The following is a 25,871-nucleotide window of genomic DNA, read 5'->3' as shown; positions in this document are numbered from 1 at the left end:
CCCCTCGACCGCCCGCTGCCTGGACCAATTAATGTCAAAGCAGAGTGCTGGAGATGAATCGTTAATTGCGGGAGACTGCAGGATAACACTGGAGGGTTGGCAATGGCAACCCGAGCTGGCCTGGGATGAGCGCCACGCGGCGTTGTTGCTCGGTACGGCTCCAGTGTGGTGACTACATTACCCAGGGCACAGTGCGCGGCAGGCTCGCACGTGCGCAGTACCATCTATCCGATATCGGCGGAGAAATGTCCGGGATGCTGGCTGCTGCTCCTTTGCGCTTCGACGGGAAAGTGGTCCTGGTGACGGGGGCTGGAGGAGGTTGGTGACTGTCGCTGCGTTTTCCCTCTGTCAGCGTTCGTTGACGAGCAGTTCTGTGTTTGGGAATCGCGCGCGGGTTGAATTAAAGAGCCCCGGAGTAACTGGGCCATGGTTAAAGGTCGGGTGTTGCAACGAGTGGTGTCGCAAGCACAGGATTTGCAAACTTGTCACAATTACTCCATTTAGTTTTACTTAGCACTTTTTTTCTACACCGTTTTGGAGGATGACATTGCAGAAATATTATTTTTAATTGTGCAGAGATATTGCCGCAATCTATTTGACGTCTGCCGTTTATTGTCACTCGTTCTAGTTTAAAATGTGTTTTTTTGCGTGTGCTGCTGTTATTCCAAAACATAAACACAACTGCATGCGTTTAAATGGGTTTATAATCTGCCCTCCGGCTTATTATCAATGTCACCTGAGCCAAAATTGAAAGGTGGACTTTAGCATTTACTTTGAATAAACATTGCACAATAAACGTATACATAGTTTAGTCAATTTGATGCATAAAACAGTAAGTGATGACGTGATTGTGCTCAAAGTACACAGAGGCAGGGGGAAGGATATTAAGAGACTCCGCAACTTTGAGAACACAGATAAATTGTTACAAACAGAAATCTATGGCACAGAAGGAAGCCATTCGGCCTGCTGGTTGAAAAAGAACTATCCAGCCTAATCTCATTTTCCAGCTCTTGGTCTGTAGCCTTGCTGGTTATGGTACTTAATGTGCATATCCAAGTACTTTTTAAATGTGATGAGGGTTTCTGCTTCTACCATCCATTCAGGCAGTGAGAGCCAGACCACTCACCAGCAGCCCCACCGCCTCCCCGGTGAAAAACTCCCCTCTAGCTGTGGCCTAACTAGTGTTTTATACAGTTCTAGCGTAACCTTTCTGCTCTTGTATTCTATGACTCGGCTAATATGTATGCTGCCTGTCCTGCTACCTTCAGGGATCTGTAAACATGCACTTCAAAGTCTCTCTGTTCCACTACATTTTTCAGTATCCTACCATTTATTGTGTATTCCCTTGCCTTGTTAGCCCTCTCCTGACAGTTCAGTCTTTTTTGCACTGAATTTTGAATTAAGCACCTTTTGAATTAAGAGGAGTGGACTTTGTTTTTGAAACATACTCCAGCCAGTAGTGTTTCATATAACATGTAGGGTTTTTTAAGTAAACATAGGAACAGGAGTAGGCCATTCAGCCCCTCAAGCCTGTTCTGCCATTCAATTAGATCATGGCTGACCTGTATCTTAATTTCACTTACCTGCTTTGGTTCCATATCCCTTTAAAACCCTTACCTAATAAAAATCTATCGATTTCTGTTTTTAAATTTTCAATTGACCTAGCATCAACAGGTGTTTGGGGAGAGAGTTCCAGGTTTGCATTGCCCTTTGTTTGAAGAAGTGATTCCTGATCTCACCCCTGAATGGCCTAGCTCTAATTTTATGCCCCCTTGTTTTGGACTCTCTCACCAGAGAAAATAACTTCTCTCTCTCTTCCCCCATCCAATCCTTTAGTCATCTTAAACACCTCAATTGGATCGCCCCTTAATCTTCTATACTTGTGTAGAAGCTGAATCAATGCAATTTGTCCTTATAATTTAGCCCCAGTATTATTCTAGTGAATCTGTGCTTCACCCCCTCCAAGGCCAATATATCCTTCCCGAGGTGCGGTGCCCGGAACTGAATGCAGTACTCTAGAGTGAAACAGAACTTTATTCAACTCTAGCATAAATTCCACCCTTTCTGTATTCCAGCCCCCTGAGATAAAGGCTAATATTCCAATAGTCTTGGACATTATTTTTTGTACCTGTCCACTAGTTTTCAGTGATTTCTGTACATCTCTCTGCTCCTCCACACCAACGTCAGTGTTCTCGCTCAGGCCAACATCCCCAGCATTGAGCGTGGTCAAAGCTTCAATCAGCTCCGATGGATGGGCCACATTATCCGCATGCCCGATACGAGACTCTCAAAGCAAGCGCTTTACTCGGAGCTCCGACATGGCAAGAGAGCCCCAGGTGGGCAGAGGCAACGCTTCAAAGCCTCCTTGAAAAAGTGCAAACCCCCACTGACATCTGGGAATTCCTGGCTCAAGACCGCACAAAGTGGAGGAGAAGCATCTGGGAAGGCGCTGAACACCTAGAGTCTCTTCGCAGGGAGCAAACAGAAGCCAAGCGCAAACAGCGGAAGGAGCACATGCCAACCCAAGCACCGTCTGCCCCACCTGTGACAGAGACAGTAGATCCCACATTGGACTCATCAGTCACCTGAGAACTCATTTTTAGTGTGGAAGCAAGTCACCCTCGGTTCCGAGAGACTGCTTAAGAAGAGAAATCTGATTGCATCCTTGCCTAACATGCACACATGCACTTACAGCAGACCACATAATAGCAGTCAGCAGTAGGAATGCTGGCCTCTTTTTCTCCCCGCCCCCCCTGCAGTTGTACAATCCTACTGTTGTCCTGGCTGATGTCAGCACTCGTACAGATTGAATCTGGGTCCTTTCTGGTCTCTCTTAGTTTAACCAGTTGAGCCATTAGGGAAATTCTGTTACCTGCTTTCAACAAATTCCCTGTTAATACTTTCTTAACTTGCGAATTTCCTAAATGTAAGGCAGTTTATTAGATTTACTCACAGTGGATATACATAGATACATAGAAGATAGGAGCAGGAGTAGGCCATTCGGCCCTTCGTGCCTGCTCCGCCATTCGATGAGATCATGGCTGATCCTTTAATTCAGTATCCCGTCCCCGCCTTCTCTCCGTAACCCTTAACCCCTTTTGCCCGTAGAAATATATCTAATTCCCTCTTAAATATATTTAATGAGCTGGCGTACACTGCCCTCTGTGGCAATGAGTTCCACAGGTTCACCACTCTCTGAGTGAAGAAATTCCCCCTCATCTCTGTCCTAAATGGTTTAGCCCTTATCCTTAAATTATGTCCTCTAGTTCTGTTCTCACCCGCCAAGGGAAACATTCCTTCTGCATCCAGTCTGTCTAGACCTGTCAGAATTTTATACACTTCTATGAGGTCCCCTCTCAATCTTCTAAACTCCAGTGTGTACATCCCTAAACTACATAGTCTCTCCTCATAGGTCATTCCCGCCATTCCTGGTATCAGCCTGGTGAATCGCCGCTGCACCCCCTCCATGGCAAGAACATCCTTCCTCAGATGAGGCGACCAAAACTGTACACAGTACTCGAGGTGTGGTCTCACCAGTGCCCTGTACAGCTGCAGCAAGGTATCCCTGTTCCTGTATTCTAACCCTTTTGCTATGAAGGCCAGCATACCGTTTGCCTTCTTGACCGCCTGTTGCACCTGCATGCTCGCCTTCAGTGACTGGTGTACAAGAACACCCAGGTCTCTCTGTACTTCCCCCTCTCCCAATCTATTGCCATTTAAATAATAATTTGCCCTCCCGTTCCTGCACCCAAGGTGGATAACTTCGCACTTGTCCACATTATAGTGCATCTGCCATTTATCCGCCCAATCGCCCAGTCTGTCCAAATCGCTCTGGAGCTTCCTGGTCTCTTCCTCTGAGCCCACCCCCCCTCCTAGTTTAGTGTCGTCTGCAAATTTGGAAATGCTGCATCCGACTCCCTGATCCAGGTCATTAATGTAAATTGTGAACAGCTGGGGGCCCAGGACAGATCCCTGTGGTACCCCACTTGTTACTGCCTGCCATTCAGAAAATGAGCCGTTTATTCCAACTCTCTGTTTTCTATCTGACAGCCAGTTCCCTATCCACGCCAAAACTTTCCCCTTTATCCCATGAGCCTCAATTTTCCATGCTAATCTTTTATGTGGGACCTTATCGAAGGCCTTTTGGAAGTCCAGGTACACCACATCTACTGGCTCTCCCCCATCTATTCTACCAGTTACTCCCTCAAAAAATTCCAATAGATTAGTCAAGCACGATTTACCCTTTGTAAATCCATGTTGACTCTGTCCTATCCTGTCCCCATTTGCTAAGTGCTCCGCTATTTCATCCTTAATGATGGACTCCAGCATTTTGCCCACAACTGATGTAAGGCTTACAGGTCTGTAATTACCTGCTTTTTCCCTACCCCCCTTTTTGAATAGTGGGGTAACGTTAGCTACCCTCCAATCCATCGGCACTGTTCCCGAGTCTAATGAATTCTGAAAAATCATCCTTAGTGCATCCGCTATCTCTAGGGCCACCTCCTTCAGTACCCTAGGATGCATGTTATCAGGCCCTGGGGATTTGTCCACCTTCAATCCCTTTAGCTTCCTTAACACCATATCCTTAGAGATATTGATTTGCGTCAGTTCCTCCTTTGCCAATGTCCCTATTTTTCCCGATATCCCAGGGAGGTTTTTTGTGTCTTCCTTCGTAAAGACTGACCCAAAGTATGCATTTAGTTGATCTGCCATTTCCTTATTTCCCATTATATATTCCCCCGTATCTGACTGCAATGGACCAACTTTGGTTTTCACCAGTCTTTTCCTTTTGATATATTTATAAAAGCTTTTGGAGTTAGTTTTTATATTTTCCGCCAGCTTGTTTTCGTAAGCTATTTTGCCCCTCTTGATCATGCCCTTTGCCCTCCTTTGCTCTATCTTAAACTGTTCCCAATCTTCCGCTCTGGCGCTTTTTTTGGCTATTTTATACGCCCTATCTTTGGATTTTATGCTGTCTCTAATTTCCCCTGTTATCCACGGTTGAGTCACCTTTTTAGATTTCCTTTTATGCCAGATTGGTATAAACAATTTTTGCAATTTTGTCATTCTATCTTTAAATGTTTGCCATTGTTTATCTACCTCCAGTCCTCCCAGGAACGTTGTCCAATCAGACCTACTCAGTTCCCGTCTCATGGCATCATAATTCCCCTTGTTTAAATTCAGGACCTTAGTCTCTGAGTCAATTTCTTCGCTCTCCATTTCGAGTGAGAAATCGATCATGTTATGATCGCTCTGACCCAAGGGTCCCCGTACAACAAGATTACTGATTAGTCCCTTCTCATTGCACAGTACCCAGTCCAATATAGCCTGTTCCCGAGTTGGTTCCTCGACATATTGATCCAGATAACCATCCCTTAAACACTCAAGGAATTCCTCCTCCTCATTATTTTTACTGATTAGGCTAGTCCAATCTATATGTAAGTTAAAGTCACCTATGATGACAGCTGTGCTCTTATTGCACGCTTCTCTAATTTCCCTCGTGATGCCCTCCCTAACCTCTATTTTACTATTTGGAGGCCTATATACCACTCCTATTAATGTTTTTCGCCCCTCGCTATTTCTTAGCTCCACCCATATAGATTCTGTATTAACTGAGTTAATATCCTTCTTTTCAATTGCATTTATCCCCTCTTTTACTAGCAATGCTACCCCTCCTCCCTTTCTTTTTTGTCGATCCTTCCTAAATACTGAATACCCCTGTATGTTAAGCTCCCAGCCCTGCTCACCCTGCAACCATGTTTCCGTAATCCCAATTAGATCATAATTATTAACCTCTATTTCCACAGCTAATTCATCTACCTTGTTCCTGATGCTTCTCGCATTAAGGTATAAAACCCTCAGGCTTTTTTTATGCTCACATTTTTTATGAATTAGTTTGGCCCTTTGTTTTTTGTTCCTCACCCTTTTACCATTTATTTCTGTCTGCCTTTCACTTTCCTCTATTTCACTACATAGGTTTCTAGCCCCCTGCCATACTAGTTTAAATGCTCCCGAACTGCTTTATCAAAAATTACCCCGAGAACATCAGTTCCATCTCTGCACAGGTGTAGACCGTCCCTTTTGTATAGGTCACACCTACCACAAAACTGGTTCCAATGCCTCAAAAATTTAAAACCCTCCCTCTTACACCATATGTACAGTGCTTCCCAAACTAGTGTATTTTTATCGACCCGTTCATGCAAACTGTCCCATAGTAAGATTTTGTGTGCATCACGCATGATCTGTGACTTTGATATTAGTGAATTGAAGGCACAGCTAGATTTCAAACCAGCAATGAGGTGAATTACAAGTTGCGTATTGTTGCTTGAGACAGGGATGTTAACCAGGGTAACATCCTGCTCATTTTTGAATAGTATCGAGAGATCTTTAACAGTTACCTGAACTACTGGAACAGGCACACTTTGGTTTAATATTTCATCTGAAGGACAGCACCTGCAATAATCATCTTTTGTACTGCCTCATTAAAACAGCATTGTGCTTATGCAATTATTCATTATCCAGCCACTATTGTATTTAAAAATATATATATAATGCACTTATTAAAATACAACCTTATAGCCAAACCTTGGAAAAATACTGTGTCCAAATAAATTCATATGACATTATGTTGTTTGTACTGCATCATATTTGTTAAATTTTACAGAAGTGTACAAAGAAGGAAAAGAAATGTATATTTTTGAATTATAAAGATGTTTTTTTTTGCAACTAGGTTTTTCAAAGTACATTTTTTTTTAAAAAGGTCTGGGAAGAGCGTATGCCTTGACATTTGCAGAAAGAGGAGCTTCTGTGGTTGGTAAGTGCTGTTTGAATGTCCATTCTCTGTGGAGCCACAGTGTATATTTTCTTAAGTATAGTTTTTGTATTTTTACCCCATGTCTTTTGAAAGCTGACTTGCTAGACTATTTCCATGGGCACTAGCAGCCACTGGTATCTCACCTGAGCGACCATTCTTCATGTCTAATCCTCGACGGTGAGTGTTGATTGACTATTTGACCATGGAGTGTATCAAAACTAAACCCGATCCTGCTGTCACTCCCACGTCCACACACATACACTTTTCAGCAATCACTGGATAGTGATCGGAATAGGGAACCGTGGCTGATTTTTCTCCCCTGTGGTCCAGGGGCACTGAAGCCAATTGTAGGACCCAAACTGCTAGCTTGGTTGAGATCTTTTACCTCGGCACAGGCCAAGAATTGAACCCGGGACCTCTTGGTCTCGCTGCCTTAAGTCAAGGCAGTATAGTTCAGATTTCTGTTTAGCTGTACTGTTTGTAGGCAAGTAGAACACTGGTGAATTAGTTGATTACTTTGCATTGATTTTTGGGCTGTCTACTAAGGGCTGTATTTTCTTCCATTCATAATTTTGACACCAAAGTATAAAGTAGGGAGCAGCTTTAATATTACTTTATAGCAGGTAATGTGTTAAACATAACTTTTTTTATTACAAGTAACAGACATGGTATTCTTTCAAAAATGCTTTCTTGCAATATTGACTATCTAACAGAAGGGTCTTACACAGTCATAGCTGGTATGTTTCCAAATATGTCATGTTTTGCACTACAATTTCCAGCTTTTAACCATTTTGAGGTCCTATTATTTAATAAAAAATGCTTTAATCAGATATTATATTATCCTTTATCTCAAGGGGGTTTGGAATTCAAAAGTGAGGAAGTGATGCATCGTTGTTCAGAGCCTGGGTCAGACTGCATTCGGTTTTGGACATATCCCCAGGAAGGATAAAGTGACCTAGGAGGGGGTACAGTGCTGATTCATCACAATGATATCAGCTTAAAGGGTAAAATTATAAGAACAGGTTGCATAAAGTAGCTAGGAATTCCCCTGAGTTTAGAAGGTTGAGGGTGATCAAATCAAGGTGCTTTAAATGGTAAAGGGATTCGATAGAGTAGATACACGAAAATTGGTGGAGTGGTAAATAGTGAGGAGGGAAGCCTCTGGCTACAGGACGATATAGATGGGTTGGTTAGATGGGCAGAACAGTGGCAAATGGAATTTAACCCTGAAAAGTGTGAGGTGATGCATTTTGGGAGGACTAACAATGCAAGGGAATACACAATGAATAGTAGGACCCCAGGAAGGACAGAGGATCAGAGGGACCTTGGTGTGCATGTACATAGATCCCTAAAGGCAGCAGGACAGGTAGATAAGGTGGTTAAAAAGGCATATGGGATACTTGCCTTCATTAGCCGAGGCATAGAATATAAGAGCAGGGAGGTTATGATGGAGCTGCACAAAATGCTACTTAGGCCACAGCTGGAATACTGTGTGCAGTTCTGGTCGCCATACTATAGGAAGGATGTGATTGCATTGGAGAGGGTGTAGAGGAGATTCACCAGGATGTTATCTGGGCTGGAGCGCTTCACCTATGAAGAGAGACTGGACAGGCTGGGGTTGTTTTCCTTACAGCAGAGAAGGCTGAGGGGGGACCTGCTTGAGGTGTACAAAATTGTGAGGGGCATAGATAGGGTAGATAGAAAGGAACTTTTCCCCTAAGTAGAGGGGTCAATAACCAGGGGGCATAGTTTCAAGGTAAGGGGCAGGAGGTTTATAGGGGATTTGAGGAAAAACTTTTTCACCCAGAGGGTGGTTGGAATCTGGAACTCACTGCCTGAAAGGGTGGTAGAGACAGGAACTCTCACAACATTCAAGAAGCATTTGGCTGAGCAGTTGAAATGCCATTGCATACAAGGCTACGGATCAAGTGCTGGAAAATGGGATTAGAATAGATGGGGTTTGATGGCCGGCGCGGACACGATGGGCCGAAGGGCCTCCTTCTGTGCTGTATAACTCTATACAGAGAAACTATTACCTTTTGGAGGGGCAATCCAGTACAAGGGGGCATAATCTTAAATGGCCATTTAGGAGTGGAATCAGGAAGCATTTTATTCATACATAGGGTAGTGGAAATCTGGAATTCAATCCTGCAAAAGGCTGTGGGTGCGAGGTCAATTGAAATTTTCAATGCCAAGAGGGATAGATTTTTGTTGGTTGAGGGTATCATCATGGGATATGGAACAAATGTGGGTAAATTGAGTTGAGGTACATAACATAAGAAATAGGAGCAGGAGCAGGCCAATCGGCCCCTCGAGCCTGCTCCGCCATTCAGTAAGATCATGGCTGATCTGATCCTAACCGCCAATCTACTATCACAGAACCATCTCCTGAATCTAACAGAATTAGACACACGAAATAGGAGCAGGATCAGGCTACCTGGGCCCGCTCCGCTACCCACAGGGCCATGACCGATCCGAACCTAGACTCGTGTCCAAATTCCTGCCCGCTCCCCGTAACCCTTAATTCCCTTTACTTCTAGGAAACTGTCTATTTCTGTTTTAAATTTATGTAATGATGTAGCTTCTACAGCTTTTTGGGGCAGCATATTCCATGGACCTACCACCCTCCTGAGTGAAGTAGTTCCTCCTCCTCTCAGTTTTGAAAGAGCAGCCCCTTATTCTAAGACTATGCCCCCTAGTTCTAGTTTCACCCATCATCGGGAACATCCTCCCCGCATCCACCCGATCCAACCCCTTCGCAATCTTATATGTTTCAATAAGATCGCCTCTCATTCTTCTGAACTCCAATGAGTAGAGTCCCAATCTACTCAACCTCTCCTCATATGGCCATCCCCTCATCCCCGGGATTAACCGAGTGAACCTTCTTTGTACTGACTCGAGAGCAAGTATGTCTTTTCTTAAGTATGGACACCAAAACTGTATGCAGTATTCCAGGTGCGGTCTCACCAATACCTTGTACAACTGAAGCAATACCTCCCTATTTTTATATTCTATCCCCCTAGCAATGAAAGCCAACATTCCATTGGCCTTCTTAATCACTTGCTGCACCTGCATACTAACCTTTTGAGTTTCGTGCACCAGGACCCCCAGATCCCTTTGTACTTCAGTACTTTCCAGTTTCTTGCCATTAAGATAATAACTTGCTCTACTATTTTTCCTGCCAAAGTGCATAACCTCACACTTTCCAGTATTGTATTCCATCTGCCAAATCTCTGCCCACTTACTTAGCCTGTCTATGTCCCCTTGCAGGTTTTTTATGTCCTCCTCACTCACTACTTTCCCTCCCATCTTAGTATCATCTGCAAACTTTGATATGTTACACTCGGTCCCCTCCTCCAAATCGTTAATATAGATTGTAAAGAGTTGGGGACCCAGCACTGACCCATGCGGAACACCACTAGTTACTGACTGCCAGTCTGAGAATGAACCATTTATCCCAACTCTCTGCCTTCTGTTAGATAGCCAATCCTCTATCCATGCCAGAATATTACCCCCAATCCCATGATTTTTTATCTTAAGCAATAATCTTTTGTGTGGCACCTTGTCAAATGCCTTTTGGAAGTCTAAATACACTACGTCCACTGGTTCCCCTTTATCCACCCTATATGTTACTTCCTCAAAGAACTCCAGCAAATTTGTCAAACATGACTTCCCCTTCATAAAACCATGCTGACTTTGTCCTATTAAATTATGATTATCCAAATGTCCTGTTACTGTCTCCTTAATAATGGACTCCAAAATTTTACCTACCACAGATGTTAGGCTTACCGGTCTATAGTTTCCAGCCTTCTGTCTACTGCCCTTTTTAAATAAGGGTGTTACATTAGCAGTTTTCCAGTCTGCCAGGACCTTTGCTGAGTCCAGGGAGTTTTGGAAAATTATTACCAATGCATCCACAATCCCTACCGCCACTTCCCTCAAGACCCTAGGATGTAAGCCATCAGGTCCAGGTGATTTATCCGCCTTGAGTCCCATTATTTTACCGAGTACCACTTCCTTAGTGATTTTGATCGTGTTTAGCTCCTCCCCCCCCCCCCCCCCCCCCCCCCCTCCATAGCCCCCTGTTTGTCCAGTGTTGGGATATTCTTAGTGTCTTCTACTGTAAAGACTGATACAAAATATTCATTCAGTGTTTTTGCCATCTCCATATTTCCCACCATTTAATTTCCTGGTCTCATCCTCTAAGGGACCAACATTTACTTTAGCCACCCTTTTTCTTTTTATAAAGCTATAAAAACTCTTACTATCTGTTTTTATATTTTTTGCTAATTTACTTTCATAATCTATCTTCCCTTAATCAATCTTTTTGTTATTTTTTGCTGTCTTTTAAAGTTTTCCCAATCCTCTATCCTCCCACTAGATTTGGCTACCTTATATGCCCTTGTTTTTAGTCCAATACTATCCTTAATTTCTTTACTTAGCCACGGATGGCTGTCTTTTCTTTTACACCCTTTTCTTCTCAGTGGAATATATATTTTTTTGGAAGTTGTAAAATAACTCCTTAAATGTACACCACTGATCATGTATCGTCTTACCCTTTAATCTATTTTCCAAATCCACTCTACTCAATTCCGCTCTCATACCTTCATAGTCTCCTTTATTCAAGCTTAGCACGCTTGTTTGAGATCCAATCTTCTCCCCCTCTAATTGAATATGGAATTCAACCATGTTATGGTCACTCATTCCAAGGGGATCCTTTACTAGGACATTTTTAATTAATCCTGTCTCGTTACACAGGACCAGATCTAAGGTTGCTTGCACCCTGGTCGGTTCAGTTACATACTGCTCAAGAAACCCATCCCTAATACACTCAATGAACTCATCCTCAAGGCAGCCCTGTCCAATTTGATTTGTCCAATTAATATGATAGTTAAAATCCCCCATAATTATAGATGTTCCCTTATTACAAGCCTCAACTATTTCCTGATTGATACTCCGTCCAACAGAGTTGCAACTGTTCGGAGGCCTATAGACTACGCGCACTAGTGTTTTTTCCCCTTATTATTCCTTACCTCCACCCAAACTGTTTCATTATCCTGATCTTTTGACCCAATATCATTTCTCTGTATTAGTGATTCCTTCCTTTATTAACATAGCCACCCCACCGCCCCTTCCTTCCTGCCTGTCCTTCCTGATCGTTAAATAACCTGGTATGTTTAATTCCCAGGCATTGTCACCCTGCAGCCATGTTTCTGTAATGGCCACAAGATCATACCCATATGTAGTTATTTGTGCCATTAACTCGTCTATTTTGTTACGAATGCTACGTGCATTCAGATAGAGAACTTTCAAATATGTTTTGTGACACTTAGTTCCTGCTTTTGCCCTTTTTATTACTTTACCTTTTACTCCATACCTTCTGCCCCTTCCTGACACGCTCTGGTTTTTAATTTCCCCACTGCTACCTAAGTCTATGACCTTCTCTGTTGTCATTTTTAATATTTGCTCTCTAGGAACCTCCCCCCCCCACTAGTTAGTTTAAAGCCCTCTCTACAGCCCTAGTTATATGATCTGCCAGGACTCTAGTCCCAGCACTGGCCAAGAGAAGCCCGTCCCAACGGAACAGCTCCCTCCTGCCCCAGTACTGGTGCCAGTGTCCCAGGAAGCAAAACCCATTTCTCCCACACCAGTCTTTGAGCCACGCATTTAACTCTCTAATTTTATTTGTCCTAGCCAAATTCGCTCGTGGCTCAGGTAATAATCCAGAGATTATTACCCTTGAGGTTCTGTTTTTTAATTTGACCCCTAGCTGCTCATACTCCTTTAACAGAACCGGCTTCCTAGTCCTATCTACGTCGTTTGTACCAACATGGACCACGACAACTGGATCCACCCCCTCCCACTGCAAGTTTCTTTCCAGCCCAGAGGAGATGTCCTTAACCCTGGCACCAGGTAGGCAACACAGCCTTCGGGACTCTCGCTCTCGGCTGCAGAGAACTCTATCTATCCTCCTAATAATACTATCCCCTACCACTATAACATTTCTATTTACTCCCCCCTCTTGAATAGCCCCCTGTTCCATGGTGCTGTGGCCAGGTTGCTCATCCTCCCTGCAGTCCCTGCTCCTGTCTCCACAGGGAGTAAGAACCTCGAACCTGTTGGACAAGAGCAAGGGCTGCGGCTTCTCCAGCTCTACCTCCTGGATCCCCGTACCTGCCTCACTCGTAGTCCCACCGTCCTGTCCCTGACCATGGGCTACATCTGAATTAATTAACTTCATAGGTGTGACCACCTCCTGATACACAGAGTCCAGGTACTTCTCCCCCTCCCTGATGTGTCGCAGTGTCTGAAGCTCAGACTCCAGCTCATCAACACGGAGCTGGAGTTCCTGTAGTAGCAGACACTTGTCACAGACGTAATCACCGTGAGCCTCAATGGGGTTCAGCGGCTCCCACATCTCGCAACAGTAACACATCACCTGCTCCATTCTATGTAATTAATTAAAATTTTTATTGTTAGTTATGGACACCCTCTGCCCCATTTTAGATGCTAGTATCCCCTTTAATTAATTGGATTTAAATTAAATCAATCCCTCTCGTTACACCAGTTAAATGGTTTACCAACAGTCACTCTGCACCAGAAAGGCCTTATTAACTACAACCCACAGAGTTAAAGTTTGAAAAGAGCACCTAACACCCCACTTGCGCTAACTCGCAGCACTCTCTGCTGACTCGTACTCAGTGCTTGCTCGCACTAGCCTGGTCTTTTTATACTGTTTGTTTGTTTACAGCCAAATGAGTCACCCCTGCTGATTGGTTAGAAAACTGGTTTCCACTGCCTGCTGTGCCAATTTACTCCTACTGCAGTGTAACCTTGTTTTACTCTTCTTAAACCAACAGAATCCCAAATATTTAACTTTGCCCCTTTACTTAAACTGCTTAAGTAATCTTATCAAGAATGATTTAAAGAGAAATAACAATTAAAGAACTCTCGCACTTACCCAAACTCACAGCACTCTTTGATGACTCGCACTCAGCCATGATCTAATTGAATTGCGGAACAGGGTCGAGAGGCTGAATCGCCTGCTCCTGTTTCTATGTCCCTATCCCAGAATGTCACATTGTTACAGAAAGTAAAATATTACTGTTTGACTATAACATTACATCTCTAATTTCTTGCTACAGTAAATGATCTTGGAGGTGACATGAAAGGAGAAGGCAAAAGCTCATCTACTGCAGATAGAGTGGTGGAAGAGATAAGGGCAAAAGGAGGAAAAGCTGTGCCTAACTATGGTATTGTACTTAACTTTATATTCGGCTTGATTTCCTCTGCTCCTTTCATCTTCGGAATGCATCATATTATCTGTTATATTTCTTGACTTGGCTGTTTTCCTTTTTTTATTATTCTTTTAGAAACTAGAAGGTCATTATAGTTTACAAGTCCTCAACAACAGTTATCGTTTGTTGATTGAGCATTTTTTGTCTCAAATAATTGTTTTATCACCATACAACAAATTGAAGAGCTTGTAAATGCTCTGCAGTAATCACATATAATCAAATATGAAACTAGACTTGAAACTTTGACTGAAAGATAATCTCATGCTCTTTGAAACAATAAGTTATTGTGGGCTGCACTGTCGCAGTTGCAATTTTATGGTAATTATTCTCTATTCTAAATCTGTGATTTAAAAAAAAAAAATCCTTTGTTGCAGCTCCCTCCCAGTGAGAAAATAAATCACAAATTTAGCAGTCAATAAGTAAATTCAAATAATCTGAGTACAGAATAGTGAAGCAGTCATCTGCAGTTCAAATGGTAGTCTATTTGCATAAGACCGTGAAGGACAGTTTTTGCTTTTTTTTTTAAAAAGAGTGTTCCGATTTAAAAAATAAAAAAAAAAACCTCAATTTTTTCTACCCACAATCTCTGTCAAGTGTTACAAAAATTACAGCTTATATCATTGCTTATGGATGGGGGAACTGTACTAGCTAAATGTAGGTTATTGGCTTGCCATAAACTAGCTTGTAAAGAAAGTATCCATATATAACTTGAGTTTTGCCCAATACTTTTTATTACAGTTTGTAAATTCTGCCAGGATATTTTACTCATTACCTTTGTTGTTCCTTGGCTTCTATCTTGAATTCCCTGATGATCTATTAAGATTCCTCAGTAATGAGATTAATTTCTAAAGCAATGCTTTGATACTGGGTTTCGAGGTTGTAAGGGTAGATTTTCCTAGGCAGGTGCAGTCCATGACCAATTAGTGTGGATGCACTGGAAATGCTCGTCGACATCTATGGCACCTGATCTTTCCGTCAGGGCTAATTACCATTGAGTAGATGCGCATTGGATGCATGTCAGAGCACACTGTTGGAGCAGGGAGTATGGTTACTGGCTGGTCCTTAAAGACTACAGCAACATTGATAGGCAGGTAAAATGGAAGCCCGTGGAAGAGCCAGAATGTTACAGGTAATGGGTCAGGATTTTTATCATGTTAGCTGCTGATGAATAGTGGCAAGCTTTTATATTAAACCTGAAAGATACCGATTTGCATGTTGGTGGCCTTCAAGTTTATTTGAGGGTTCTATCCACTGTGAATGAGTTTATGCTGCTGTGTCATGGTTTGGAGACTACACTAAAAGATATGAAGGTGGACAGACAGTGGCTAACATTCAAGGAAATAATGCATAATTTGCAACATATATTCCTCTAGGGCATAAAAACCCAAAAGGAAAAGTGATCCAACCATGGCTAACAAAAGAAATTAAAGCTAGTATTAAGTCAAAGGAGGAAGCTTATAAAGTTGCCAGAAAAAGCAGTCAGCCTGAGGATTGGGATCTTTTTAGAAATCAGCAAAGGGGGACCAAGAAATTGATAAAGAAAGGGAAAATAGAATATGAGCACAAATTAGTGAAAAATATAAAAACGGATTGTAAAAGCTTCTCTAGGTATGTGAAAAGGAAAAGACTGGTGAAGGTATATGTAGGTCCTTTACAGTCAGACAGGAGAATTTACAATGGGGAATGAGGAAATGGAAGAGAAATTAAATAAATACTTTTTCTGTCTTCACGGAGGAAGACACAAAAAACCTCCCAGAAATACGAGAAAATCAAGGGTGTGGCGAGAATGAGGAGTTTAAAGAAATTATTATTAGTAAAAAAACAGTACTAGCAAAATTAATGGGACTAAAAGTCACTAAATCCCAAGGACCGGATGACCTACATCCTAGGGTTTTGAAAGAGGTGGCCATTGGGATAGTGGACGCATTGGTTGTCATCTTCCAAAATTCTATAGATTCTGGAACGGTTTCTGCAGATTGGAGGATAGCAAATGTAACCCCACTATTTAAGAAAGGAGGGAGAGAGAAAACGGGGAACTACAGACCTGTTAGCCTCACATCAGTAGTTGGGAAAATGCTGGAATCTATTATAAAGGATACAATAACTGGGCACTTAGAAACTAATACTAAGATTGGGCAGAGTCAACATGGGTTTATGAAAGGGAAATCCTGTTTAACAAACCTGTTGGAATTCTATGAGGATGTAACTAGTGGAGTAGACAAAGGGGAACCGGTAGATGTGGTGTATTTGGATTTTCAGAAGGCCTTCGATAAGGTCCCACACAAGAGGTTGGTGAACAAAATTAGGGCACATGGAATTGGGGGTAATATACTAGTATGGATTGAGAATTGGTTAACAGACAGAAAACAGAGTAGGGATAAACAGGTCTTTTTCAGGATGGCAGGCTGTGACTAGTGGGGTACTGCAAGGATCGGTGCTTGGGCCCCAGCTAGTCACAATCTATATCAATGATTTGGATGAGGGGACTAAATGTAACATTTCCAAATTTGTTGATGACACAAAGTTAGGTGGCAGTGTCAGTTGCGAAAAGGATGTGAAGAGGCTTCAAGGGGATCTCGACAGGCTCAGTGAGTGGGTGAGAACATGGCAGATGGAATATAATGTGGATAAATGTGAAGTTATCCACTTTGGTAGAAAAAACAGAAAGGCAGAGTATTTCCTAAATGGTGAAAGATTGGGGAATGCAGATGCTCAAAGGGACCTGGGTGTCCTTGTACATGAGTCACTGAAATTGAATGTGCAGGTGCAGCAAGCCATTAGGAAGGCAAATGGTATGCTGGCCTTCATTACAAGAGGATTTGAGGACAGGAGTAAAGAAGTCTTACTTCCAATTATATAGGGCCTTGGTGAGACCACACCTGGAGTACTGTGTACAATTTTGGTTTCCTTACCTAAGGAAGGATATACTTGCCATAGAGGGAGTGCAACGAAGGTTCACGAGATTGATTCCTGGGATGGCAGGACTGTTGTGTGAGAAGAGATTGAGTAAACTAGGCCTGTATTGAATTCAGAAGAATGAGAGGGGATCTCATTGAAGCATACAAAATTATTACAGGGCTTGATAGGGTGGATGCTGGGAGAATGTTTCCCTTGGCTGGGGAGTCTAGAACCAGGGGCCACAGCCTCAGGATAAAGGGTCGGCCATTCAAGACTGAGATGAGAAGAAATTTCTTCAAATAGGGAGGTGAATCTTTGGAATTCTCTTACCCCAGAGGGCTGTGGAGGCTCGGTCATTGGGTATATTCAAACATAGAAACATAGAAGATAGAAATAGGCCATTCGGCCCCTCAAGCCTGCTCCGCCATTCAATGAGATCATGGCTGATCATCCAAATTCAGTACCCTGTCCCTGCCTTCTCCCCATATCCCTTGATCCCTTTAGCCTTAAGAAATATATCTAACTCCTTCTTGAATATATTTAATGAATTGGCCTCCACTCCCTTCTGTGGTAGAGAATTCCACAGGTTCACCACTCTCTGGGTGAAGAAATTCCTCCTCACCTCTGTCCTAAATGGCTTACCCCTTATCCTTAGACTGTGACCCCTGGTTCTGGACTCCCCGACCATCGGGAACATTCTTCCTGCATCTAGTCCTGTTAGAATTTTATAAGTTTCAATGAAGTCGATAGATCTCTGACAAGTAAGGACATCAAGGGATATGGCGATAAGGCTGGTGAATGGAGTTGAGTCAGAAGATCAGCCATGATCTCATTGAATGGCAGAGCAGGCTCGAAGTGCTGAATGGCCTACTCCTGCTCCTATTTCTTATGTTCTTATGTTCTGAAGTGCACCCATGCAATCTGCCTGGGAGGGAGTTGGTAAGAGGATGGCACAGTGCTGCCATTAAGTAGGTGGAAGAACCGGGAAAACATGTATTGGCATGAAGAATGATGGTGCGGGAATTAGAGGAGAGTACTGATCTAACTAGCACACTCCATTTGTTTTATTCCAGGTGGGATGGGATAGTTTTATGTTCCGGGGAAGGAGGAATTTTTGATCTGTGATAGGAAACAGTTGTTCGTGACTTAAATTAGCAGTTGTCAAGGAGGCTTGTGGTTGTTTCCCCTTCTCTGCCTCCAAGTAAGCCATATTGCAAAAGGGGAATGGGATAGTCCTAAATGGTGCATCCACCCAGTGCTGTTGCAGAAAATCTGTGTGCAGAGGCATCTGAAATTAATTTTGCTTGTGAATTAACTCTGCTGTCCCCCCTTGAATTGTAGCCACCAGAAAATACATACAAGACATTCAGGAGGAATATTATACAGGTGCAGACTAGTGGGAAGGATTGGCACCCAATTTTCCTTTTTATATAGCATGTTTTTCAGGCACCGTTTAGGTGCTAAACCCATCCCACCACCGAGGAACACTTTGGAGATCTCTTCTCTCCCTTCCCAACTCAGCAGCATTGTGAATCTGCCATCTCCTGCTGCACATCAGACTTGTTGCCTCCCTTTACTGAGCAGCTTAATGGAGATTGGACCACCCCATTCCCAATTAGCAGCATTTTGGCGAACCCCACCCCCACAGCAACATCTTGGTTCGTGCATCTGGGCCAACTTGAGTGAAGAGGTGGAAGAGTGAGGGAATAATATTAAAATGACCATGTCCCTCACCTCTTCTCCTTTGAACTATCTACTCAAATCCTTTACTCTCCCTTGCTCACCTTTTCCTTTTCTTCCCATTCTTGTTGATTGGGGACTATTTATAAATCTGTGACTCTTCCTCTTTGGGTGAGGCCAGATTAATATGGTCAGTAAAAGCAGCTGAAATAACTGGCTCACCAGTTATTGACTGTATACTGGCCACAGCTGAAAATCACCAGTTTCTTTGCTGCACTATCAACCGGCTGCTTTTGGCCCTAGCTTGCTCAACATGCCCCACTTCCTGCAACAAAAAAATACTTTGGGCCCTGCTGTCTACTCTGGAGAAGGGAGAAAATAATTATGGGCTAGTGAAGCTCTGCTCCTCACTGCCTGCTTCTCTGAATTAATGAACTTTTAGAACCAGGACCTATCTGCCCTGTTGACTTGAGAGAGAGTGGCATTACAATGATGGGAAGAAGCAGGCATTTGTTTTTATTTTAGAACGTGACTGCTGCCAACGAACCAGAAGTGGATTGCGCATGCGTGCTGCTGGTTCATCACTGGAGCGAGGAAAAATGCCGGGAGCGAACGGGCTGTGAGGAAAAATGCCAGGAGGGAGCGGGCTGCTTCAAAAATGCTCTGTGGGGGGGGAAAAAAAAACCTTCTGGTTCCAGATTAATGTGCAGTACGTTTCTGCACAGCTTCTGGTCGTTGGCAGGAGTCACTCCGTTATCTGAATGGGCAGATTAAAAGTTAAAACCTATTTTAACGAATAAAGTTGGTTGCTTACAGTTTTTGCTGTACATATAAAGCAAAATACTGCGGATGCTGGAAATCTGAAAAAAACCCAGAAAATGCTGGAAATACTCAGCAGGTCAGGCAGCATCTGTAGAGAGAAACAAAGTTAACGTTGACCCTTCGTCAGAACTGGAAAAAGTTGGAGATGTAACAAGTTTTTAAGCAAGTGTAGGAGCGGGGAGGGGAAAAAAGAACAAAAGGGAAGGTGTGTGATGAGAGATTGAGTCAAAAGGGATGATGGTGCAAGGCAAAAGGAGATGGTAATGGGACAAGTTAAGAAACAAAAGATGACTAGATGAAGTGTAAATGGCAGTGGCTGAATGATCGACAGCTGCCATGAGAGGAAAACAAAAATAATTGATTGTGTGTGTGTGTGCGCGATCTAGTCTTGGAACTAAAAAAAATTGAACATATATTTACAATTTCAGTAACACAAAAGTATGCAAATCTTTGCAGTATTTTAAAAATTGTGTAATTTTACACTTGGATACAAAATTATAGATTACACGTAGTCAGTCTGTTAGGACCATTAGGCATTGCAAAAAAGGATAGCCAAGAGCAGGGGTTCTCAACCTTTTTGCTTCTGAGGCCACTCTCCAGTGTTGTTAAAATTCCACAGACCTCTCTAACACAAGTATTTTTTCTGTATAAAAATTAGTTATAAAATTAAACATATTTATTTTTGTTTTACTTACTCAACATGAAACTTGTTGCTGGTGGTAAGCAACAATTTTGTCAAGACGTGGAAGTATCTCCAACAAGCACACGTGCATGTCATGGTCAATGTTCTGCACTTTGTTTTCATTGATGTTATTGCTGAAAATCTAGCTTTGCTTAAGTAGGTTGTACTAAATGGAACCAACACCAACAAAAGTTCTGCAGAAGAAGCAGTGCTGAATTCATCGGAACATTCACAACCAGAGTCCTCACTGTCTGTCGGTGCCCGGAGCCCCTTATCTATCGAAATTTCTACCCCCCGCGCGCGCCGATAATTCAAACCTAATGGTCGGCTCGCGCCATCCAGAAGCATGAGGGGTGGCAGGAGGAGGAATGTTGTGGGGGGGGAATGTTATTGGATCCATACAGTGAAAAATGTATTAAAAATATTGTTGCAGTTTAGTTTTAATGTTGCACTTTTTAAATGAATCACTGGCTCATGAGAGAGGCAAGAGGTCAGTTGGGTCACATAACTGGCATGATGCTGACTGTGATGGCTGCCGATCAGTCGGTAAGAGCTGAGCCGATTCGGGGGCTAGATTGATGGTGGTGGCAGAAGCCGCAGGGCGGTGGCAGAGCCCTTGAAATCTTTTCGCCCAATTGAGAACACCTGGCCTAGACAGCACAGGTCTAATGTTTCAAATTGGATCTCTTTGAAAATTATAGTGTATAATATTTGGGAAAACAGAGTCATCGAGTCATAGATTTATACAGCACAGAAAGAGGCCCTTCAGCCCATCGTGTCCTCGCCAGCCATCAAGCCCTATCTATTCTAATCCCATTTTCCAGCACTTGGTCCGTAGCCTTGTATGCTATGGCGTTTCAAGTGCTCATCTAAATGCTTCTTGAATGTTGTGAGGGTTCCTGCCTCTACCACCCTTTCAGGCAGTGAAAAAGTTTTTCCTCAAATCCCCTCTAAACTTCCTGCCCCTTACCTTGAAACTATGCCCCCTGGTTATTGACCCCTCTACTAAGGGGAAAAGTTCCTTTCTATCTACCCTATCTCTGCCCCTCATAATTTTGTACACCTCAATCAGGTCCCCCCTCAGCCTTCTCTGCTCTAAAACAACCCCAGCCTGTCCAGTCTCTCTTCATAGCTGAAGCGCTCCAGCCCAGGTGAATCTCCTCTGCACCCTCTCCAATGCAATCGCATCCCTCCTATAGTGTGGCGACCAGAACTGCACACACTATTCCAGCTGTGGCCTAACTAGCGTATTGTACAGCTCCATCATAACCTCCTTGCTCTTGCTTTCATTAGCCGAGGCATAGAATATAAGTATCCCATATGCCTTTTTAACCACCTTGGATCCCTGAAGGCAGCAGGACAGGTAGATATGTACACGCACACCAAGGTCCCTCTGATCCTTTGTCCTTCCTAGGATCCTACTATTCATTGTGTATTCCCTTGCCTTGTTAGTCCTCCCAAAATGCATCACCTCTCACTTTTCAGGGTTAAATTCCATTTGCCACTGTTCTGCCCATCTAACCAACCCATCTATAGGCTTCCCTCCTCGCTATTTACCACCCCACCAATTTTCGTGTCATCGGCGAACTTACTGATCATGCCTCCTACATTCATATCTAAATCATTAATGTACACTACAAACAACAAAGGACCCAGCACCGATCCGTGCGGTACACCACTGGACACAGGCTTCCAGTCACAAAAACAGCCTTCGATCATCACCCTCTGCCTCCTGCCACTAAGCCAATTTTGGATCCAATGTGCCAAATTGCCCTGGATCCCATGGGCTCTTACCTTCTTGACCAGTCTCCCATGTGGGACTTTGTCAAATGCCTTACTGAAGTCCATGTAGACTACATCAACTGCACTACCCTCATCCACACACCTAGTCACCCCCTCTCAAAATTCAATCAAATTGGTTAGACATGATCTCCCCCTGACAAACCCATGCTGACTATCCTTGCTTAATCCTTGCCCCTCCAAGTGGAGATTAATTCTGTCCCTCAGAATTTTTTCCAGTAATTTCCCTACCACTGAGGTTAGGCTCACTGGCCTGTAATTCCCTGTTTTATCCCTACTACCCTTCTTGAATAATGGTACTACGTTAGCTGTCCTCCAGTCCTCTGGCACCTCCCCTGTGGCCAGAGAGGTTCTGAAAATTTGTGTCGGAGCCCCTGCAATCTCCTCCCTTGCCTCACACAGCAGCCTGTGATACATCTCGTCTGGGCCTGGGGATTTATCCACTTTTAAGCCTGCTAAAACCGCTAGTACTTCCTCCCCCTCAATACTAATTTGTTCAAGTATATCACAATCCACCTGCCTGATTTCTATGCCTATATCGTCCTTCTCCATAGTGAACACAGATGCAAAATATTCATTTAGAACCTCGCCCACATCTTCCGGCTCTACACACAGTTTGCCACTTTGGTCAATAATGGGCCCTACTCTTTCCCTGGTTATCCTCTTGCCTTTAATATACTTATAAAACACCTTGTGATTTTTTTTTTTTTTTTGCCCGCCAGTGTTTTTTCATGCCCACTCTTCGCTCTCCTAATTTATTTTTTAAGTACCCCCCTGTACTTTCTATACTCCTCTAGGGCTTCCACTTTTTTTTAGCCCTTTGTATCTGCCAAAAGCCTCCCTTTTTTTTCCTAATCTATTGTATATCCCTTGACATCCAGGGTTCCCTGGGCTTGTTGGTCCCACCCTTGACCTTTATGGGTACATGTTGGTGTTGTACTCTCTTTCTCTTTCCTTTCTGAAAGACTCCTACTGCTCTGATGTGGATTTTCCTACAAGTAGCTTATCCCAATCCACTTTGGCCAGATCCTGCCTTATCATGTTAAAATCGTCCTTCCCCCAATTTAAAACTTTTATTTCCAGTCCATCTTTGTTCTTTTCCATGACTACCTTAAATCTCACCGAATTATGGTCACTGTCACCAAAATGCTCTCCTACTGACACTTCTACCACTTGCCCGGCTACATTCCCTAGAATTAGGTCCAGTACCGCCCTCTCTCTTGTAGGACTTTCTACCTGTTGGCTCAAAAAGCTCTCCTGGATGCACTTCAAGAATTCTGCACCCTCTAAGCCTTTCACACTCTGACTATCACAGTTAATATTGGGGAAGTTGAAATCCCCTACTATTATTACCCTATTATTTCTACACTTTTCTGAGATTTGCCTCCATATCTGTTCCTCTATCTCCCTCTGACTGCTTGGGGGCCTATAGTACACTCCCAGCAAAGTGCTTGCCCCCTTTTTATTTTTAAGTTCTACCCATATGGCCTCATTAGAGGAACCTGCTAAGATATCATCCCTCCTTACAGCAGTAATTGACTCCTTGATTAATATTGCGCCACCCCCCTCTTTTACAACCCCCTCTGTCTTGCCTGAAGATCCTATACCCCGGAATATTGAGCTGCCCCTCCCTCAACCATGTCTCTGATAGCAACAATATCATACTCCCATGTGTTCATCAACACCTTCAATTCATCTGCCTTACTCGCAAGACTCTTTTGCATTAAAATAAATGCCATCCAGCCTTGCCATACTCCCTTGTGCCTGACGACTCCCAGTGATTCAGAGACAGAGTGTCCAGAGTGCCTTGTCTGCACTCAAGGCCTCCATAATCGGCACCTGTGAAGAGACGCTCGGTCACTCGACCAGGAAACACCAAGACTGGTTCGACGAGAACGACCAGGAGATCCAGGAGTTATTAAGCTGCAAGTGCAAGGCACTCCTGATCTGGAAAAAGCAACAGAACTCGAGAGCAAGAAAGCAGCTCTACAGACGCCTGAAGGCTGAGGTCCAACAAAAAACTCGCGACCTAAAGAACAGATGTTGGTTGGAGAAAGCGCAGGAGATCCAGCAGCTAGCCGACAACCACGATGTGCGTGGATTCTTTAGCGCAGTCAAGACCACCTATGGCCCAAGCACCCAAGGCCCTACCCCACTGTGGGCCAAGAACGGAGAGGTACTCATCAAGGACAGAGGCAGTCAGTGCCCGCTGGAAGGAGCACTTCGAAGATCTCCTTAACCGAGACTCTGTCGTTGACGCGAGTGTCCTCAACTCCATCCCGCAGCATGCTACCCACCACCCCCGCAGCATGCTACCCACCACCACCTCAGCACAAGCCCAGCCCGGCATGAGGTTGAAAAGACCATCAGACAACTGAAGAACAAGGCGGCCTCGGGAGCAGATGGAAACCCCGCCGAGGTGCTAAAACATGGCAGAGAAACACTATTAGCGCGAATACATGAACTAATTTCTCTTATTTGGAAGGAGGAGAGCATGCCAGGAGATCTGATTTGCCGTAATCATGACCATCTTCAAGAAAGGTGACAAGTCCGATTGTGGTAATTAGAGGAGTCTCCCTGCTGTCTTTCACAGGGAATGTCATCGCAAGAATCCTCCTCAATCGCCTTCTCCCAGTGGCTGAAGAGCTCCTTCCAGAGTCACATTGCGGATTCCGCCCACTAAGGGGCACAATTGACATGATCTTCACCGCGCGTCAATTACAAGAGAAATGCAGGGAACAGCACCAACCGCTGTATGTGGCCTTCTTTGACCTCACAAAGTCCTTCGACGCCGTTAGCCGTGAGGGTTTATGGAGTGTCTTCCTCAAATTCGGCTGCAAGACACGATCCTGACCAACGGATCCACCACAGACCCACTTCACGTATGGACCAGGGTCAAGCAAGGCTGTGTCATCGCACCAACGCTCTTCTCGATCATCCTGGCTGCAATGCTCCATCTCGCCCTCAGTAAGCTCTGCGCTGGAGTGAAGTTAATCTACAGAACAAACTGGAAACTGTTCAACCTCCGTCGCCTCCAGTCCAGATCCAAGTTCGTCCCATCCTCTGTCATCGAATTGCAGTATGCAGACGACGCTTGTGTCTACGCACACTGAAGCCGAACTCCAAATAATTGTCAACATCTACACAGAAGTATAGGAGAGCATAGGCCTTACACTAAACATCCGTAAGACAAAGGTCCTCTACCAACCTGCCCTCCGCCACACAGTACATAAGAACATAAATAGGAGCAGGAATAGGCCTCTTGGCCCCTCGAGCCTGCTATGCCATTCAATAAGATCATGGCTGATCTTGAGCTCAAAGCCACTTCCCGGCCGCTCCCCATAACCCTCCACTCCCTTATCTTGCAAAAATCTGTCTATCTCCAGCTTAAATGTATTTAATGACCCAGCCTCCACAGCTCTCTGCGGCAGAGAATTCCACAGATTCACGACCCTCAGAGAAGAAATTCCTCCTCATCTCCGTTCTAAAAGGGCGACCCTTTATTCTGAAACTATGCCTCCGAGTTCTAGATTTCCCCACGAGTGGAAACATCCTCTCTGCATCTACCTTGTCGAGCCCCCTCAGTATCTTATATGTTTCAATAAGATCACCTCTCATTCTTCTAAATTTCAATGAGTATAGGCCCAACCTGCTCAACCTTTCTGCATAAGTCAACCCCCCTCATCTCTGGAATTAACCTAGTGAATCGTCTCTGAACTGCCTCCAATGCAACTATATCCTTCCTTAAATAAGGAGACCAAAACTGTACGCAGTACTCAAAGTGTGGTCTCGCCAATAACCTGTACAGTTGTAGCAGGACTTCCCTGCTTTTATACTCCAACCCCCTTGAAATAAAGGCCAACATTCCATTTGCCTT

The 25,871-nt window shown here is 43.8% G+C and overlaps 1 protein-coding gene across 2 annotated transcripts in view; it reads left to right on the top strand.

The window, feature by feature from the left end:
- The first annotated feature begins 205 nt into the window (after positions 1 to 205).
- Positions 206 to 25,871, top strand: part of hsd17b4 (hydroxysteroid (17-beta) dehydrogenase 4) — a 235,015-nt gene continuing 209,349 nt past the window's right edge. The window contains exons 1-3 of one of the 2 annotated variants that reach the window (XM_085986923.1): positions 206 to 318; positions 6,761 to 6,814; positions 13,960 to 14,067. In XM_085986923.1, the coding sequence (XP_085843049.1) occupies positions 246 to 318; positions 6,761 to 6,814; positions 13,960 to 14,067 (235 nt within the window). In that variant the 5' untranslated portion in view covers positions 206 to 245. Of the gene's footprint in view, positions 319 to 6,730; positions 6,815 to 13,959; positions 14,068 to 25,871 lie in introns of both variants that reach the window. The other variant, XM_085986934.1, reaches the window with a different exon arrangement.

The sequence above is a fragment of the Somniosus microcephalus genome, chromosome 1 (genome assembly GCF_052327205.1).
Source record: "Somniosus microcephalus isolate GS21.2 chromosome 1, FLI_Smic_1.0, whole genome shotgun sequence".
NCBI lineage: Eukaryota > Metazoa > Chordata > Chondrichthyes > Squaliformes > Somniosidae > Somniosus > Somniosus microcephalus.
The sequence above is the reverse complement of the archived record's forward strand: the minus strand, read 5'-3'. Positions and strand labels throughout refer to the sequence as shown.